Below are 18,883 nucleotides of genomic sequence, written 5' to 3'. Positions count from 1 at the left end.
CATTTCTAGTGCCCCCTAGCATGGTCAAATCTTGTAGGTTTTTATATCTTTTATCGGTTTCTTCTTTCAATCTATTATCACTTATTCTTCCTGTCACTTCTCTGAAATCCAACAATGTTCTATCATTACAAATACTTTGTTCTGACTAGCAAAAACCAGAAAAAAATTCACCTAAGAAACCTAAAATTTGAACTAACAATCTCAACTTCCATGGAAAGGCTATCATAAATGCCCTTCCCGGAGAGTGAGATCAACAACTAACTTCTCCATGGAGCCTTCAACTAATGCCTGTTGAAAATAGGAGCAAACACCCATACATAAACACTGAGTCGAACTAGAACCCAGAAGCAGATGGAGAGGACAAGACCATGCGGCAAAAGCACATAGAGACAGCTTACCTGAACAAGGAGGAACTAAGGGCCACTAGACTGATAGCTGGGAAGCCAGCAGGGGACTGACTCGGGCCCCCCTGAATATGGGTCTCAGCCAGAAGGTCTGAGCAGTCTGAGAGACCTCAGACAGTGGAGCCAGGATGTATCCCTGGTGCACAAAAGGACTTTGCAAACATATCCCCCATGGAGGGATAACTGCCTTATTGTAGAGACAGGAGAGAAGCCCTAGTCCTTACTTCACAGGACCTGTCAGATCTACATGACCCCAACTGGATGGCATTCCCCTACATATGGTATTGTGGTGGGGGGATGGGAGGGGAGGGTGTTTAGAGTGCATGTGAGAGGGCAGAGAGGGTAGAAGGGAGGGAAGGGGGGAGGGAGGGCTGAAGAGGAGGGAGGGAGGGAGGAAGGGAGGAAAAGGGAACTGGGATCGACATGTAAAATAATAAATTAAAAAAAAATGCTTTGACTCCAAAATTTAACTTGAAGAACAAGTTACTGGGGAAAAGGATTCCTATTTTTGTTTCCACAGAAAATGAAAAGATGTGGATTCCTTCCAGACTAATGTGGTTTGATCACGCCAGACCGCCTGAAACAGTACAAGCTGATCCTACATTCCAAACAGCTGGACAAAACAGCCCTACAGACTACAGCTAGGATATCTGAATCTTCTTCAAATCCCCCAAGACAGCGCCCCTTACCAGCAGGAAGTAGTTTGGAAAGAACGACGCCCAAATTCCCAAATATTGTGTATAAATGTTTGTTTTCATTTAATTGGACTTTGTTATATAAAATTAAATAAAAAAAAATAAAATAAAATAAAAAAAAGAAACCTAAAATTTGGAGCACTCAACAATATGTGCTATTATCATTATCTTTATAAAATTATTAGCCACTTAAATGTTTTATTTGTTTTTTTCAAGACAGGGTTTCTCTGTGTAGCCTTGGCTATCCTAGAACTTGCTCTATAGAGCAGGCTGGCCTTGAACTCAGAGATCCGCCTGCCATTGCCTCCTGAGTTCTGGGATTAAAGGTGTGCACCACTACCACTTGGCCCACGTTTAAATTTAATGGACTTTAAAGATTAGAACAATTAGGGGTGCTAGATTATAAACCAGACATATCATCACCCACCCAGAGGGCCTTTTCTTCCAGCTCAGACTAATTCACATTTGTAAAGCATTTCTCAAGCATGTTTCCTCTCCCTTAAGTGAGGTTATTCCAATGAACACAGATGAGAAACAAAACTTAAAACTGTACAATAATCACATTACAGAGATGACACGTAAACCCAGGTTCTAATACTGACTGTCTTACTCTCGGAAGGACTCCAAAAGACTGCTTTTGGAAATGGCGGGATAAGGCTTTTTACAAATAAATATTCTACCATGATGATGTGGTCATTTAAAAATGGCAGAGGGGAAGGAGAAATGGCTCAGCTGTTAAGAGCACCAGCTGCTCTTCCAGAGGTCCTGAGTTCAATTCACAGGAAACACACGGTAGCTTGCAGCCTTCTACAGTGGGATCTGATGCCCTCTTCTAGTGTATAGCTATACATGTAGATACATGTATACACATGTAGATACATGTAGATACACATAAAATAAATAAATAAATCTTTTAAAAAATGACATAGAATGATTCCTATATTTAAGTAAGACAGGAGGAAGAAACTGGACTGGTAATAGGGAATAGTTACTAAAAAGAAGAGAAATGAATAAACTTTATATTTCTATAATTATACAAGCACTATGACTAACCTAGACCACATCGTGGGTTTTTTGTTTGTTTTGTAAAGATTAAGTGTATATTTAAATGTATGTGTAAGGCTGATTATTTAAGTATGTGTATGTGTCTATGTGTGTAAGGTACACACAAGTGCAGGTGTGTGGAGGTCGGAAGAGAGGACTGTATTATATGGGGCTCGAGTCACAGGTGACTGTGAGCCACCCAACGTGGGTGCTGTGTGATGTGAGCCCAACGTGGGTGCTGGGCACCAATTCCAGCCCTCTGCAAAAGCAGTAAGCACTTTTAACCAATGAAACATCCCTCCAATACCAACACTCTGGTCTTAGGCACAGGAAATAAGAGCATTAGTGGAGAATAAGACAGTAAGTCTCTTTAAGAGATCAGGAATCTCAACTAAGACAGGAAGAAGTTAAAAAGAGAAGACATCACCCATGTCAGAAATAGGGTAGTACTTCAGAGCCTGCAGGGGCCCAGAACGAAAGGGTAGTAAGAGCAAATAGCATGGTGCCCATAAATTTGACATTATAGAAGAACTGAACCAAATCTCTAAACACCATCAACTGCTTGTCAATCATGATGATGCAGACGACCTAAGCAGTCCTGTATCCATTAAGATATGGAATTCGCCATTTAAAGGCTTTGCATTAAGGACTCTCTGGGGTTGGATGGGTTTGCTGCAGGTTTTGCCAAGCATTAAAGAATGAATGAAAGCCAGCATTATAGTTTCTTCCCCACAAAAAGGGAGGGAAACACTTGACAGCTCATCATGAGCCTGTAATACACTGGCAGTAAAACCAGACCAAGACGGGACAGTGGTGGCAGAAGCTTCAGACCAGTGTCTCCCATAAATGCAGATAAATTCAAACAGAAGGGCAGCAAACACAAATCAGCACAGCCAAGTGGGATTTATTCAGACAATACCAATGCAATCAACATCCTCATCTATAGCCTAGACACTAAAAATCTTATAATCTTATCTGTCAACGAAGAAAGAGGGTGCAGAAGGCATATGAATTCACGATGACTTCCCTAATACCTAACAGGCACACCCAACTATCAATGAATGTTTGATTGCTTTCCCTATCATGTATTAAAAGCTCTTTAAAATACACAAAAAAATCCAAAGAGATAAGGGTGAAACACTACTAGCTAGTAGAAAGGGGCACATTTGAACCAAATACCTTTCCTCCAGTGATCAAGAGAGCTCCATTCCTAAGTCCTGCGACAAGGGACATCAGCTGTCGAGACAAAGGGCGTCCCAGGAGGCTGTGAGTGATGTGCTCCATGGCGGATAAACCTAAGGAATTCACCCCACTGCAAAACACAAAAATTCTTATGTGACCAAAGCCCATAGCAGAGTAAAACCTAGCCATAAGAGGCTGAAGCTGTTCTCCCTGGGTGAGTTAGTGATGTCTAAGTGGTGAGTCTTAGAAGTTCTCCTTCACTTACAAGGACCAAGACTGTATCAATGAGCAGCCTTTAAACATTTGTCTAACATCTGAAGCCTGTGCAGTAACCAGTTTTATCCTAACAGTCACTTATCCGACCTACTGTCTCACCTAAACACTCCCCTCCCCCAAATAACATTTAGTCTGGTCATCAATATGATCGCAAATAGGTGCTTCAGAAGGGCTTGTTGGGATAGTCAAAGCCTTGGGCGCTCTGACATTTCCCTTTGAAGTGTAGCTCCAATCTGTTGCATGCAAACATTGAACCTACACTAGTTCTTGATTCTACCACGATTTTATTCAGGAAAAGAGAAATGCAGCAAAATGTCCTAAAAGTGCAATCCAAAGAGATTTCTCTTCATGGTAATGCATGCTGTTGCACCTAACCCTCTTTAAGGGTTCATTTTTTCACTAAAATGGCAGAAAGGAATTAAATCGCTCTTGCATCTAGTATAGGCACATGAATTCTCATGCTAACACTTCGATGGCTACTCTAGCACATAAATAAAGAAACCAAGATGGCTTCTTTTTCAGATTTGTTTTTCTGAAAAGTTGAAAAAAATATATAATAAAATCCTAATTATTACAAGAAAATAGTGAAGGAATAACTTAATTTGAAATATTTTTCACCACTCAGCCAATGTTTCAGATTTAGCTATTAAGATGCTCTTATTTGTTTTGATAACTACTATTTTGATCCAGTACAATGATCAGGTAGGTGGTATTTGGTTAACTTTTTTTCCTCACAAGCCAATTCTCAAAACTAGCTACCTGAAGAGACAAGGTATATTTCTAACCTATGTGTGAGGACAGAAATAATCCTTAGGATTATCTCCTAATGCATTAGAAAGACTTTACATGGGCATTCCTGGTCACTCTAACACTCACACATAGACGCCTGCCAGAGAAACCCAAAGCAGTCTATAAACAGACTAATTTGGCCGTAACCTCTTACCCCAGAGAGTTCAGCTTTAAAAAGGGAAGAAGAAAGTCAACTTCCTCACTGTTTTCTTCTCTTATCATAGGCTCTAGAAGGACCTACAGCAGCAAGGAAAAGCCAGTTTTACATTTCAAAGTTACGCCTTTTCATGTTTCCTGAGTCCCAGAGAAAAGAATCACAACACAGAAAGTAGATGCTGTGCCCAGGAATATGGCCTGAAAAACCTTTACAAGGTACTCACACATGGAACACAGACATTTACAGACAACAGTAGAGAGAGCAAAGCTGTCTGCTGACACTTTCAGGCGCACATTTCTTTCATTTGCGCCATAACGAATATATCCACAAGTCTGACATTTGCATTCCCTCAATTGCATTTCATAGATAAAGAAACCGTGGATAGTTCTAAACTGCTGAAATTCTAAATGACTGGCCTAGCTTCAAGCCACAGCAGTGAATAGAACTAGGACACAATATTCTAAAACCTTAAGTACTAAGATACCCCTGGAAGAAACGTGGTGTGATATTGTGAAGAGTAGAGAATTTTAACAATTGTCAAAATAATATAATAAAATGGCAGGCGAAAATGTGAGTTTATAAAAATTTAAATTGTCTGTGTGCATGTGGGTGTGGGTGTGCACACCTCAATGAGGAGGTGGCTCATGTGCCACAGTGCACACGTGGAGGTCAGATGACAACTTTGGTGTGTGAGTGTGTATGTGTAAATGTGTGTGCACATGAGTGTGTGTGTGCATGTGAGTGTGTGTGCGCACGCGCGTGTGCGTGTGTGTACACTGCAATGAGAAGGCAGCTCATGTGTACATGTAGAGGTCAGAGGACAACTTTGGTGATGTTGGCTCTCTCCTCCATAGTTTACTCAGCTTCCTGGGGCTGAACTCAAGTTACCAGGTTTGTATTCTAATACCTTTACCTACTGAACCATCTCACTGATCCCAAAATATGAACTTTTAAAATCAATTCTCTGAAACTAAATCTCCATTTGTTTAATACATAGAAGTTTAAGTCCTGCTTGCCAGCTTACACAACCAAAAGTAATTCTGAAACTTAATTGTGCTTAACTGATATTTACATTTAGGATAAATCAACAATTTACAAGAGTAAAATATTTAAAATCAAGTTATTCCTTACTCTTCTGTGGTTTCTCATGCAGGTCTAGATGTAAGTAAGCTTCCAGACTGAAACCCGTACTTTCTTAGTCACAGAAAACAAACACTGCTTTATTACACATCAATAGAATGTAATTACTTGTACTGAGATCTTCTGCAGAAGAATGGCACTCAACACAAAGACAGCATTTCCTCCTTCCTTTTCTCTTTCCTGAGAATGAACTATACTCAGAGAGAACTCTTTCAGCCCTATTAAGAAGAAAGTAATAAAGGGAAAGTTAGAAATGAAACGGAGAGGAAACAATTTCATTCGACATAATGAACTTATTTCAATTAGAGACATTCTTTAACACCCAGAACACTGTTATTTTTCATTGTTCACATGTGACATATGTTGGAAAAACAATTTAAAAGAATTTTCAAGTTAGCTAGGCAGTGGTGGCACACACCTTTAATTCTGGTATTTGGGAGGCAGAGGTAGGCAGATCTCAGATCTCTGTGAGTTAGAGGCCAGCTTGGTTCACGAAGTGAAATCCAGGACAGCCAGAGCTACATAGAGAAAGCCTGACTTGAAAAACAAAAAAACAAAACAAACAAACAAACAAAAAAAAAAACCAAAAAAAAAACCCCAAAAAACCAAGCCAAACCAAATCAAAAAACTTAGATGTTATAATTAATTCAAAAGGAAAAACAAAATAACACATTTACCCACCATCTTTAATTCCCAGTTTGATGCGTTCTTCCTTTGATATTACCAACGGAAGCATGGTGGTAGCAGACTGCTGTAGCCATGATGAGAACACAGTTTTTACGTCTTCTTCACTCACATCTTTAGGCTGCCAGAGGAAAGGACAGAAGAGTGACCAAGTATCCTAACATCTGACTTAAACAACATTCTTATTTTAACATATCTTCCCAACAGAATGTAAAATCTTACCAAATATAATCCACACGGGCTATTTAGAATCTACATACAGACATGAGTGTGATCTGATGTGATGGTGAGTGTGATCTGATGTGATGGTGAGTGTGATCTGATGTGATATGTGAGTGTGATCTGATGTGATGGTGAGTGTGAGTGTGATCTGATGTGAGTGTGGGTGTGAAGAGTATAGCCCAGCCTGAGGAACCATTATGTAAACAGCAAAGGTTACAAGTGATCTCAAATACCCAGCAAAGTGAAGTGCACGTGGCTTCACTGTGGCTGATGGGCTCCAGGCTGGTTGGTGAGCATAGTGTGCGTGTCACATGGTAGGCTAGTGAGAGAGCATGATTCAAAAACAAAGTGGATGGCACTTGTAGAGGTTATCCTCCGTCCTCCACGTGTTGTGCACATACACCTGTGAGCCCACATGTGCACACACTATATGCACACATACATGCAGATCATATAGAAAAAAATGATGATGATTTTCCCAGCTAAGTCAACCTGCACTCTCCCAATTCTCAAATGGGTCTATTTCTGTTCTTTCTCTTCATGTGGTCAAACTCACATCCGCTGGCTAAGCTCAGTTTAGAACCGGATCCCTACCAAAAGAAGACTAAGAAAAGGCACCACCTTCTTTTGTATCCTAGGCTGGCCTTGAACTCTCTGTGGAGCAGAAGGTGACCTTGAATTTCTGACCCTCCTGCCTTCACCTCCCAGGTGCTGGTATTAACAGGTGTGCATCCGAATTCCTGATTACGCATCTGGGGATAAGGCCCAGACTTCATGCATGCTAGACATTCTACCAGGTGTGATAACACATGACCATAGTACCAGCTAGACAAACACTCTATCAACTGAACTACATCCAAACTTCAAAATATCAATTAAAGAAAATAACACAAAAAACAGAGCCCAGCATGGTGGAGCACATCTTTAATCCCAGCACTTGGGAGACAGAGGCAGGTGGATCCATGTGAGTTTGAGGCCAGCCTAGTCTACAGAGTGAGTTCCAGGAAGGCTCTTTGCTACACAGAGAAACACTGTCTAAAAGGGAGAAAAAAACAAAGAAAGAAAGAAAGAAAGAAAGAAAGAAAGAAAGAAAGAAAGAAAGAAAGACAAAGAATACCTATATTTGCCTTGATACATCCATATTTGCTTATTAACAATTTCTTTGCTTCTTAAATTAAGTATGGTATTGGCCCACAACTCCACAATTTCTCTTCCCAAAGGAAGAGAGAGAATTATATAGACGCTTGTACTTCACTGTTCCCAGCAACATTAAATACCTGGATGGACAAAGGTGAGTATGTGTGTATGTGTGTGTGTGTGATGCACACTGCAATATGGAGGGACCTTGAAAACATGATGTAAAAGGATACACAGGACAGATGCTATCCGACTCCACATCTCCACAATAGCTAGAAGAAGTAACCTCACAGATAGAACATGGACTGCAGCTGCTCATAGGGTGGCGAGTCACTGTCTAATGGCAGAGTTTCCTTTGTGGCAATAGAAACATTTTGGAAATGGTGGTGGATGCATGACATTCTGAATATAATTAATGCAGCTGAACTATTCACTGGAGAACAGTTAAAATGCCAAGTAATGTAACATTCAACAATAGAACAGAAGTACATTATTATCAAGGAACAATGAGAAACCCCATAACACCCATAAAGGAATTTTGATATTTGAACTCACTAAGTTTTCTCTAGGTTGTAATTTCAGAGATCTTGGGATTTTAGGGGTGGTTTCCAGTTTCGTTATCCTGACTACTGCATGCATTTCTATATTTAGTCTCTTTCTTAGGTCGTCTGGGATCTGCAATTTAAAAATAAATAGCAAGTATATAAATATGTTCAAAGATGGATTCAAGTATTTCACAGCCTAAATATCAACATTCCTTTCTCTGAATTCAAGTGAAATTATAGAAGTCATCACACAATCATAACGTAGTGGTTCATAGTTGTTTTAGCCTTTTGGCTGCTTGAATGGAAATACCATGTACCGGTGCCTTGTAAACAACAGAGATTCATTCCTGTTTTATAAACTGGAAAGCCTATGGCCAAGGCGCTGGCAGAGTTGGTGCGGGTGAGGCTTTCCTGGTGCCTGGGCATGTGAAGACACTCTCGCCGTGTCCTCCCCTGGCAGAAGGGCAGAAAGAGGTTAAGTAGACATCTCTCATAAGGACATCAGTTACACTCAAGGCCTTATAACTTGATGACCATGCCCAGTGAAGATATGGGCAACACAAAGTAGACTTGGCAGTTTTTTTTTTCTTCTTCTTCTTTTTGTTTTGGAGGAGGTCAGAAGGGCGGGGAATGGGCCTGGGAGGACTGGGAAGTGAATATGACTAGGATGCATTATGTGAAATTTCCAAATAATCAAGAAAAACACTATGATGGGGGGCAGAGGGGCTGGAGACATTGTCTCTCCACATAGATAGAGGCTTTTAGAGCCTCTCTCTCATCATGTTGGTTTTAATTTATATATATTATTCTAATTGAAATCTTCAGAAAGTTGACAAGTTTCTACCCAAAATTATAAATCTCATACTAACCCAGACTTTCCCAAGGTGGAGAGGCTCTATACTTTTGGTGAATTCTGTGGCATTCTTCAACTCCTCAAGTCCATTCCAGACCACCTTCAACACACAGGCCTCACCAGCCTCCTCAGTGAGGTCCGAGCTGATCTGTTTATGATTTGGTGATTCAAGCGAGTGCTTCTCTTTTTCAGGCGACAGGACATTCTGTTTTGCCTTGCCTGGCTGTTGTTTTGGAGAACACAGCTTAACTAGTTTTCCATAGGTCACAGTAAAGCTGGGCTCCACATCAAAGTATTCTTGGTCCCATGGAAACACATGAACAGCGCAGTGTTTGTGAAACACAGAGGTAGCTGAGATGTCATTCACACTAGGAGGCTGAACATGGCATACTCTGAAAACACCGTCTAAAGGAACAGCCTGTGACTGCATGGTTTTGAAAGCACTGGTTTCCAGTGAACCCCAGGATGCTGCTTGTCTGTTGTCAGGCCCAAAAGAAAACATGCTTCCCAGTATAGTCCACCAGTGTGGTTTCCATGATGAGGCATTGGGAACTTCTGGGTCTGTTTCCTTAGACCCAGTGATGCCCTCCGTGTTCATACGAAGCTGCTTGGTTTGCAATTCTTTTGACATCTCTTTTTGTTCTTGTCCATAACTATGAAACTGTCCATGTGCATCCCCTGCTTCTCGAAATGTGTGCTCTTTGGCTTGGCGTGTCTTTGGCTGAATGAAGAGTTCAGTGTTAGTTTCTAGCCTTCCGTAAGGCGCAGCTGGCATCAGGGCAACTGGGTAGAAAACAGAGCCCATTAGCATATGCTCATTTCTGCTTCAGACTCTGGTGTAGAGAATGACAGCAAATATTACAATATCACCTACCAATTTGGATAAATATGTAAGTCTGCTGGTCAACCCAGATGGGAACAACAGCCTTAGGAAAAACTATTCGAATTTGATCTAGCAGATGCTGCTCAAGAGAAATGGCATGCAGTTCCTAGGACCAACAGAAAAAAAAAGGTGAAATCAGGTTGCATTCAGACCATTCCATACCTGGTAATGGAAATCCCCACCCTTTTTTTTTTTATTTTAAAGTTATATTTAAAGTATGCATGATGCTATGGGACACATATGGCAGATCCAGTGTCTGCACTATCCTTTTGTTGCTTTGCTTCTGTGTCAGGAGAAGTTAAAGCCTACTTATTTAGAATTAGCCCCAAATACAGCACAGTTGTCTTACAATCCAGAAGCCCAAACATATCCACTGGTGCTTAGGAGCGGTCTAATCTGACAGTAAGCTAGCACTTAGTTCTTTACCAGTATCTCCCAGTCATCTGCTGAGAGGGGCTCCACTTCAACTTGTTGGCAAGAAACCACATGGGAACATGGCCTGAGAAACACCTGGAAAAAATCAGAAAAGCAAAATTGCTTTTATAAGATTTTTTTCTGTATCTGTAGGAAATAGGCTCTCACTGGTAACATACTGCCTCACTGTCTCTGAATGCCTCTCTTTCCACGAGTAGCTCTTTCCACGCGTAGCTCTTTCCATGCGTAGCTCTTTCCATGCATAGCTCTATGACTTTCTTTCTCTTCCCTCTTCCATGTTTCAGATAACAAATATTAGTTTTATTCTTATAAAGACCTTGGTACACTCGATATTTTAGGAAAAACTGTTTCATAATAAATGAAAGAATAAAGGAACATTCTAGCACAACCCGTTTGCAAAAATAAAGATAATTCTTAGAAAGAAGTGTGAGAGTCAGGTGAGATACCATGTGATTATAATTCTAGCTACTCTGGGGGCTAAGGCAGGAGAATCTTGAGTTCAAGATTGTCTGGCAGTATAGTCAGATCTATCAAAAAAAAAAAAAAAAAAAAAAAAAAAAAAAGAGGAAGAAGAGGAGCTGAAGAGATGGCTCAGTGCTTAAAAATACTGGCTGATCTTCTAGAAGACCCAGATTCAATTCCCAGCACCCATGTGGCACCTCACAACTATCTGAAACTCTGTTCTTAGGAACAGAGTAGCAGGCACATGTCACTTAGAAGCAGATGGAGATGAAAAACAAGTAGGACTATTTGTAGATCTCATCAAGACATCAGAATCTATCCTAGAAAGCTTGGACTCACAGTACTCACATAAAAACAGCCATGAGAAACGGGTCCTATAATCCCAGCACTGGGGAGGCAGAGACAGGCAGCTCCTTGATATTCACTGGCCAGCCAGGCTAGGTGAATTATCAAGCTCAAGGTTCAGTGAAAGACCCTGTTTCAATAGCTAGGGAGGAAAGGATGGAGAGATGACTCAGCAGCAGGTGCTGCTCTTCCAACTGACCAGCGTTTGGGTCCCAGCACCCATGTCTGGTGGCCCACGTAGTTATCTCTCTAAGATAGAGAACAATTAAGGAAACAGCTGACCTCAATCTCTGATCTCCTCATACATGTACACTCACACACACCTGCACCCCCTCACCCTCCATTCATTAAACAAATGAAAAATCTACACAAAAGCCTATGGCAAAGGCTTATGAACTTATCATGAATGACCCATTTTAATTATCAGCTGCATGAGTTCAGAATAAGTTAGAGAGGGTGTGGCACTCTCATATTCTGCAGTGAGAAATTGGTAGTAGAAGGCAAATTGGTCTCATCTGTTGAGACCTTCAATGTAATGTCACCTCCGGACATAGTGAGTCCATCTTGGACACTTTATTCCTTATTTTAAATGCCCTGAAGTATGAAGTTTCTGAGCATGGGTTTCACATTTCAGAGCAATTCATGATTTAGAATTTTGGATGTGGGCTGCCCAACTGGTAGGCTGTGCAAAAAGCCCCAGGTCTGAAGTATACCTGGCCCCCAAATTCTCATAAGAGATACCCAAGCCACTGAGGATTCTGAGAAAGTACTAAAGCAGCTCCAAAAAAGCAAGACACTAAGTAAGGCCTTGGGTGCTAGCCAGCCTCGGTCTGTTTCTGCCAATGATATGCAACCAACTGTGGAATGAAAATGATGTAGGAAAAACCCCTGCATTTGTTACACATTTTTCTTGGCAGAATTCCTAAATGATAAAACTATTTATATGACATTAACTTTGAATTAGATATTATAAGTCTCTAAAGGTAATTTAAAGAATTCAGGGTGATGTGAAGAGGTTATATGCAAATACCATGCCATATCATGATTAGGATGCAAACATCTAAAGACCCTGGCATTCCTGTGTGCTCACCACAACAACCCCAATGTTTCTCCAGTGAAGACCGTACAGAGGAAGATACGTGATATAGTTTGTGGAACAAGAATGACAGGAAATATACACCAGCTTTTTTTCTTAATCCTAAAGGCAATTGGATCTTGACAAACAGTAACATCCATTCTGACATTGGGCTTAGAGAAAGGGAAAAATGAATTTTTTACTTTCAATCAAATTTCAAGTGAATATTTAAATTGAATATTTAAAATTCTTAGAATTAATAAGGTGATGAACAAAAAATAGATTCAAGTCCTTATGCTTTGTGGTCTACAATAAATACACACATTCAGGGCCAAGACAGAAATGGAAAAGATAACTCTCTGTTGAAGTGACATTTTTAATCAAGTAAGACCATGGAAGGTTAGAATTTATGGTAGAAAAATTTGAATAAGCCAGGGGTCTTGGTTCACACTTACAATCCCAGCACTTGGGAGGCTGAGCCAGGAGGATCAAAGAATTCAGAGGTCATCACCAGCCACATGGTTAGTTCTTTAAAAGAAAGGGAAACAGGGAGGGAGGGACACACACACACACAGATAGAGATAGAGAGAGATAGTCAGAGACACAGAGACACAGAGAAAGAAATTGAAGTCAAATGGAGCCAGGGAGACCGCTCAGTGGGAAAGGTACCTGCCATCACACTCACCTGGTAAAATCACTGGGCCTCACATGTCAAAAGAACACGTGGGTTCCTACAAGCTTTCCTCTGACCTCCACAGCATGCCCTTATCTACCCTATCCCACCTCACAAACACACACCCAAAATAAACGATAAAATCGTGACATAAACGAAAATGAAGTTCTAAAATAGGAACTCAAAATCAAGTAACTCAAAAAAGGGAAATACTTCATAAAAATTGCCTGGAAAATGAGCAACTAGAATACGAAAGCAAGTAGGGCATGTTGAAGATCAGATGAACAGAATATAGTTAACCTGAGTATCGCAGCCTGGTTACAGCAGCATAGGAATCATCTCACCTTCACTGTATCTGGGCTTTAGGACGTCAAAGGGAAGCTATGGCCATCAGCTTTGTGCTTACCTGCTCCCCGCTGCAAAGTCCAAGTTTCTCACCCATCTGTCTGTTAATTCCAGCCACATTTTCACCTTGATCATTAAAATGTCTGCCTTCCACCCAGCTCAAGTACGTGGGCCGGTGGTCCCAGGTTACTTCTATTGCTTGATTCTATTTATCCAAACAATGGGAAAGAAAAGGGATTTAAAAGTTTTTATGTGCTTCCCCCGATTCAGATAAGCAACTATTATAATACATACAACCAAACATAAAAGTGCTGTAGATAATCACCCTTTATTCACATTTGTAATGAAAAAATAAATAAATAACTACGATTATTTTGAACATCCAATAGTGGTGATGCTGCTCACAAAGCCAATATGCTCACAGTCTTAAGGCCTAACTCAAGTGATTCAGAATTTGAAATGCCATAGGGAGCAGAATGAACTTACACAGGCTTCCAGTGTGTATGTGTTTATTACACTGATAATCCAAAGAAGAAAAAAATGATATACATTCAGGCAAAATGTTCATATATATAATAAAACAAAATTGAAAAATATATAGCAACACAGTTTAGAGTTATGAAATACCAATCAGCTGGAATATTTAATCCTTTCCTGATCAATGAATTTATTTAAAATGTAATAAATACTCCTGGTAAAAGTGCAAAAATTAAAAAAAGGTAAAGTGTGAAGACAGACCCATGTTCCTAGGGGGATTTATTGTAAGTGGCTTCTTGTACTTCCTTTCTGAAATGTTATATTATGCAGTTTCTTATGACTTTTAAAGTGCATAGAACTGCCTGAGCATGGCAGTATAGGCTGTTAATCCCAGCACTTGGGAGGCAACACAGTACTCAAACACACTGGTAAACTTTTGTACAGAAGGAAGTCACTGATAGCCAGGCACGGTGGCACACACCTTTAATCCTAGCATTCAGGAGGCAGGAGGATCTCTCGGAGTTCAAGACCAGCCTGGTCTACAGAGTGAGTTCCAGGATAGCAGGAGTAAAACAGAGAAACCCTGTCTTGAAGAATTAAAAAAAAAAAAAAAAAAAAAAAAAAAAAAAAAAAGCCACTGTATCCTTTAGTTGCATAATTTTTCTCACAATTTCCAAACAATGATCCAATTGTTTTTGCTGACAAAGATCATTCAACTAACTTGGTAAGTAAAAGAAAGGCCTGGCTTTGGAGTCAAAAGTCCTAGGTTACCATCTAGGTTATGAGGGCGAAGGTCATAGAGCCCTAGGCTTTCCTATGAGGTTTCATAAGCTGCTGATATTACAATCCAGTTCCCTCTATTTCATAAGAAACCTTTAAAACCAGAGACAGCAAAGGAGGAAATATGAAGTATAGGCTGAAATGTCTAAAATATCTCCTAGCCCCACCCCAGGCCGGGGAGGTAGAAAGAAAAGAAAAAAAAAATCAACCTTATCAATAATTTTAATTGGACAAAATGTAGTTACTAGCTGTATAAAGTTAGAATCCACACTCAGTGAGATTTTTATATTGATCTTCATTTGAACCACAGACACCTTCTGATGGAGAGAAGAAATAGAACAGAATCCCATTTGGGAATTTAATCAAGAAATGCACTACATTAGTCGGTGGTGGCGCATGCCTTTTATCCTGTCACTCAGGAGGAAGAGGCAGGCAGATATATGTGAGTTTCAGGCCAGCCTGGTCTACAGAGCAAGTCCCAGGACAGGTTCCAAAGCTACACAAAGAAAACCCTGTCTTGAAAAACAAAACCAAAAAAGAAAGAAAGAAAGAAAGAAAGAAATGCCCCGATTTTTACCAACATCACCATGAAGGAAAATATCAGGTGAACCCATACATTCAAATGCCTCAGGAGTGCCAAGGTTTAAGGTCTGGGCCATCTCTTGCTAACACGAGGAAATGGTAAGTCTGTGCATTGCAGTTTCTGGGTGAGATTTAGATTCCTTTTCTGCATTCAGTGTCAGTATTAATCCTGTTGCTGCCACAGCATATCCTGAGCTTAAAATATACACAAGGTGACTGAATGGAGGCAATGGTTCTCAACTGGGAGTGACTGTGCCCCTCAAGGATGTGTGTGTCTGGAGCTGGTTTGGGGTGACAATAGGAGACATCATCCACTCATATCTAGTGGATAGGGGCCATGATGGTCCTAAGAATCTTACAGTGTACAGGGACCTATCCACACACTGTTAATCCCAACACTGAGGAGGCAGAAGCAGGTGGATATCTGTGAGTTTGAAGCCAGCCTGATCAACAGAGTTTCAAGCCAGCCAGGGCTACATAATGAGACCCTGTCTGATAACACCAACCCTGGCAAGGAGTAAGGGTTGACCATAATGGTCAAGAATATCTGGGTTAAATATCAATTTGGTCACCAGTCCTTAAGTAAGAACAAAAGAAGACATGCTTGAAACAAAACAGTATGTAACACGTCATATTTATATGACATGTCACATAAATATAATTATGAAGTTCTGAAAAGGAAACAAGCCAGAGACCCACAGCTCTGTGTAGGGGGAGGATTATACTATTGTTGAAGGCATGGATTTGTATGGAGTGGTGGGGGGAGATTTTGGAGGGGAGCAAAAAACCAGTAAAACAACACAGGCAGGAGTGAGATCAGTCAGGTGAGAAACAGTGGCAGGCTAGTATAGCTGAACCACAGTGAGAGGCAGACAAGAGGTTTCAGCTCTGTGCATGCAGTAGCCAGGAGATTACAGATCTAAAAAAAAAAAAATCTGTTCTCAAGATTTTGGTTTGGTGAGCTTGAGGAAGAACCAGATGAAAAGCTCGAGGTAAACTGGACAAAGGTCAGAAAGCCACTGTTGTAATCGTTCCCCCCAGCATTGCATTACCAGTGTTACATAGCTACATACATACTGAGCTTCAGCTCAGGTGAGATAATTCAACCTATGAAGTCTCAACTTAGGAGCCTCTCTGCTTTAATAATTACCTATGCCTTCTAGCCCAATTTGTGCTGGATAGTTTTATGTTAACTAGACACAAGCTAAGTCATGTGGGAGGAGAGAACCTCAGTTAAGAAAATGCCTCCATAAGATCCAGCTTCAAGGCAAGTCTGCCAAACATTTTCTTAATTAGTGATTGATTTAGGGAGGCCCAGTTCATTGTGGGAGGTGGCTGGTGGTCTTGGGTTCTATAAGAAAGCAGGCTGAGCAAGCCAGAGGGAGCAAGTCAGTAACCATCACCCCTCCATGGCCTCTGCATTAGCTCCTTCCTCCAAGTTCCTGCTCTGTTTGAGTTCCTGTCCTGGCTTCTCTCCATCATGGACTACAATGTGGAAGTATATGCCTGTGCCTCCCCAACTTGCTTTTGCTCAGTGTTTCATCGCAGAAACAGAAACCCTAAGTAAGACGCAATTATTCTAGGAATCCTAAGTAACCAACAATGAAGACAATGATCCATATGCAACAATGATATTTTACTGTTTTAGTAAAAATAGCTATCATTTAAATTTCTAAAAGTTGAGTTCAATAGTTAATCACAGTGAGCAATTATATAAATTATGGCCAGTTTATGGTAGCCAATTAATTATTTAAAATTATGACCTCTAAATAAGTCACAGTAACACTATCCAAAAACAGGACACAAAACTGTACGTGTAATTGTGTACATAGCTCCTCATTTCCATAAAAGATAAAGATTAGAGATAACTGTGGAAGACTGAATCCCAACTGTTAGTATTGGTTATTCCTAGGCATTGAAAGTATGGATAACTTTTTATCTTACTTTAAACAATTTTCTCATAAAACACAGATATCCCTTTGATATTGGGGTTGAGGTTTTGATCTGTTCTGCTGATACAGGCTTAAAGAAAAAGCAATTTATGCCAGGGCTGAAAACATTTAAACTTCAAAGATACCTTCCAACCTATTCTCAAGAGTACTTCTCACATCTTTAAAGAAAAAAAAAAAAAAAAAGACCACCAAATTCTAAACAGCAATAACTCTTAGGTAGCAACCACCCCAGGATCAAATTCTTGGTTACCTAAGGAAGCATTTTTCTAAGCTCATCAAGTGGGAAGTGTGGAATTTGAAAGTACACTGAACATCTCCATCAGAAATGACAAAGGGTGCCTGGCAGTGGTAGTGGTGAATGCCTTTAATCCTAGCATTGGGGGTAGGAAAGGGGAGGCAGAGGTAGGCGGATCTCTGTGAGTTCAGGGCTAGCCTGGTCTACAAAGAGAGTTCCAGGACAGCCAGACAGAGAAACAGTCTCAACAAACAAACAAAACTGACAAAGAGTAATAAGCTGATCCGGAACTCGGTGACAGTGACTGATTTCTTTCCCCCACAAAGAAAGCAAATCAGACAAAGAGTCTATTTGGTGTAGATAAACTAACAATAAGAATGATTCTAATAAAATCGATGTTTTGATAGGTGGATTTTTAATAGCAAGATAAAAGTAGCTCAAGAGGAAAGAAAGGTGAGCTACTTGAAGTCATTTCAAATTCATAGGTATTTCTTTTATGAGTCAGTAGTCTGTCCAGTACCATGTATCTAGGATTTTGGAAGATTTCAAATATTCTAATTTTCCTCCCATGAACACACTCAAAATAGAGAACCTGTTTGCTCTCACTCTTAGTTAAGAAAATCTACACGCTGTCTTTCCACTGAGGTTATAACCTTGAAGCACCATAAGGACAACATCCAGGCAAAGACAGTTCGCTGAGGTTCAAGGAATCCTGGTTACCCACTAGAAGGTGTGAAGTGTGAATAATCCCACCGCCTTCTCTTCCCTTCCCCGCACACCCCTGTGGTGTCGGAAGCCCTAAGCAGGCAGAGCTGTCATCTTATTAACCTTCGGCCCCAAATTGGAAACCTCGGGAATCTACAAACCAACACTGCCACTCGAGGCCTCTACGGCAGCACTGGCACCTCGCCGGTAGGACAACACTTTAATAAACCGTGTTAAGAGCTCTCTCGAGCTTTTCAAGCTGGAGCGAGGACCGCTTCTGAGTGCTGAGGCAGAATGCAGGCATATTCGGTCTAGTTTGTCCGAGCTAAAGAGGCGGACTAGGAAGCCCACTGTAGGTCAGGGGACGCACTAGCCGCGGTGTGGGAGCTGCTGCCTGCTCTCGCCGAGCCCGCAGGGGGCCTCGCTCACCCCGTCAGCCCGTTTGGTGACAGGCGCTGCCCGGGGCGGGGAAGGTGCCAGCAGAACCGGTCCCACGAGACACCGGCGGCGCCCGACCCCAGGTTGCGGCTCCGGCGTCCGGCCAGCGCGTTACCTGCAGCAGGTGCAGCTGGGCCACGAGGCGCCGCGGCAGGTGGAGGAAGCAGTCCCGAGCGTTCGTGAAGGCCACCGTCACGACCGCCCCGCCAGACCCCGCACCGGCCGAGCGATCGCCGCTCCACATCGTCCCGGCTCAACTCCCCCCAACCCACCCGAGAGCCCGCCCCCTTCCCAGGCAGGTCCGGGCGTCGCAGCCCGAGACTATCGATCGGCCCGCCCCTCCCCGCCGGTCAGGCCGCTGTCACGCC

General features: G+C 41.4%; 1 protein-coding gene across 2 annotated transcripts in view; it reads right to left on the bottom strand.

The window, feature by feature from the left end:
• The window catches only part of Pex1 (peroxisomal biogenesis factor 1), a 38,534-nt gene extending 19,745 nt beyond the window's left edge, over nucleotides 1–18,789 (bottom strand). For both annotated transcript variants that reach the window (XM_051177195.1, XM_051177196.1), the window contains exons 1-10: nucleotides 18,631–18,789; nucleotides 13,408–13,551; nucleotides 10,438–10,521; nucleotides 10,003–10,117; nucleotides 9,145–9,911; nucleotides 8,286–8,405; nucleotides 6,369–6,492; nucleotides 5,796–5,905; nucleotides 4,545–4,627; nucleotides 3,323–3,455 (exon numbers count right to left, since the gene is read on the bottom strand). In XM_051177195.1, the coding sequence (XP_051033152.1) occupies nucleotides 3,323–3,455; nucleotides 4,545–4,627; nucleotides 5,796–5,905; nucleotides 6,369–6,492; nucleotides 8,286–8,405; nucleotides 9,145–9,911; nucleotides 10,003–10,117; nucleotides 10,438–10,521; nucleotides 13,408–13,551; nucleotides 18,631–18,759 (1,809 nt within the window). In that variant the 5' untranslated portion in view covers nucleotides 18,760–18,789. The remainder of the gene's footprint in view (nucleotides 1–3,322; nucleotides 3,456–4,544; nucleotides 4,628–5,795; nucleotides 5,906–6,368; nucleotides 6,493–8,285; nucleotides 8,406–9,144; nucleotides 9,912–10,002; nucleotides 10,118–10,437; nucleotides 10,522–13,407; nucleotides 13,552–18,630) is intronic.
• Nucleotides 18,790–18,883: the final 94 nt, after the last annotated feature.

The sequence above is a fragment of the Phodopus roborovskii genome, unplaced genomic scaffold (genome assembly GCF_943737965.1).
Source record: "Phodopus roborovskii unplaced genomic scaffold, PHOROB, whole genome shotgun sequence".
In the NCBI taxonomy this organism is placed as follows: domain Eukaryota; kingdom Metazoa; phylum Chordata; class Mammalia; order Rodentia; family Cricetidae; genus Phodopus; species Phodopus roborovskii.
Note: the sequence above shows the minus strand (reverse complement) of the source record. Positions and strands in the feature narration are given on the sequence as shown.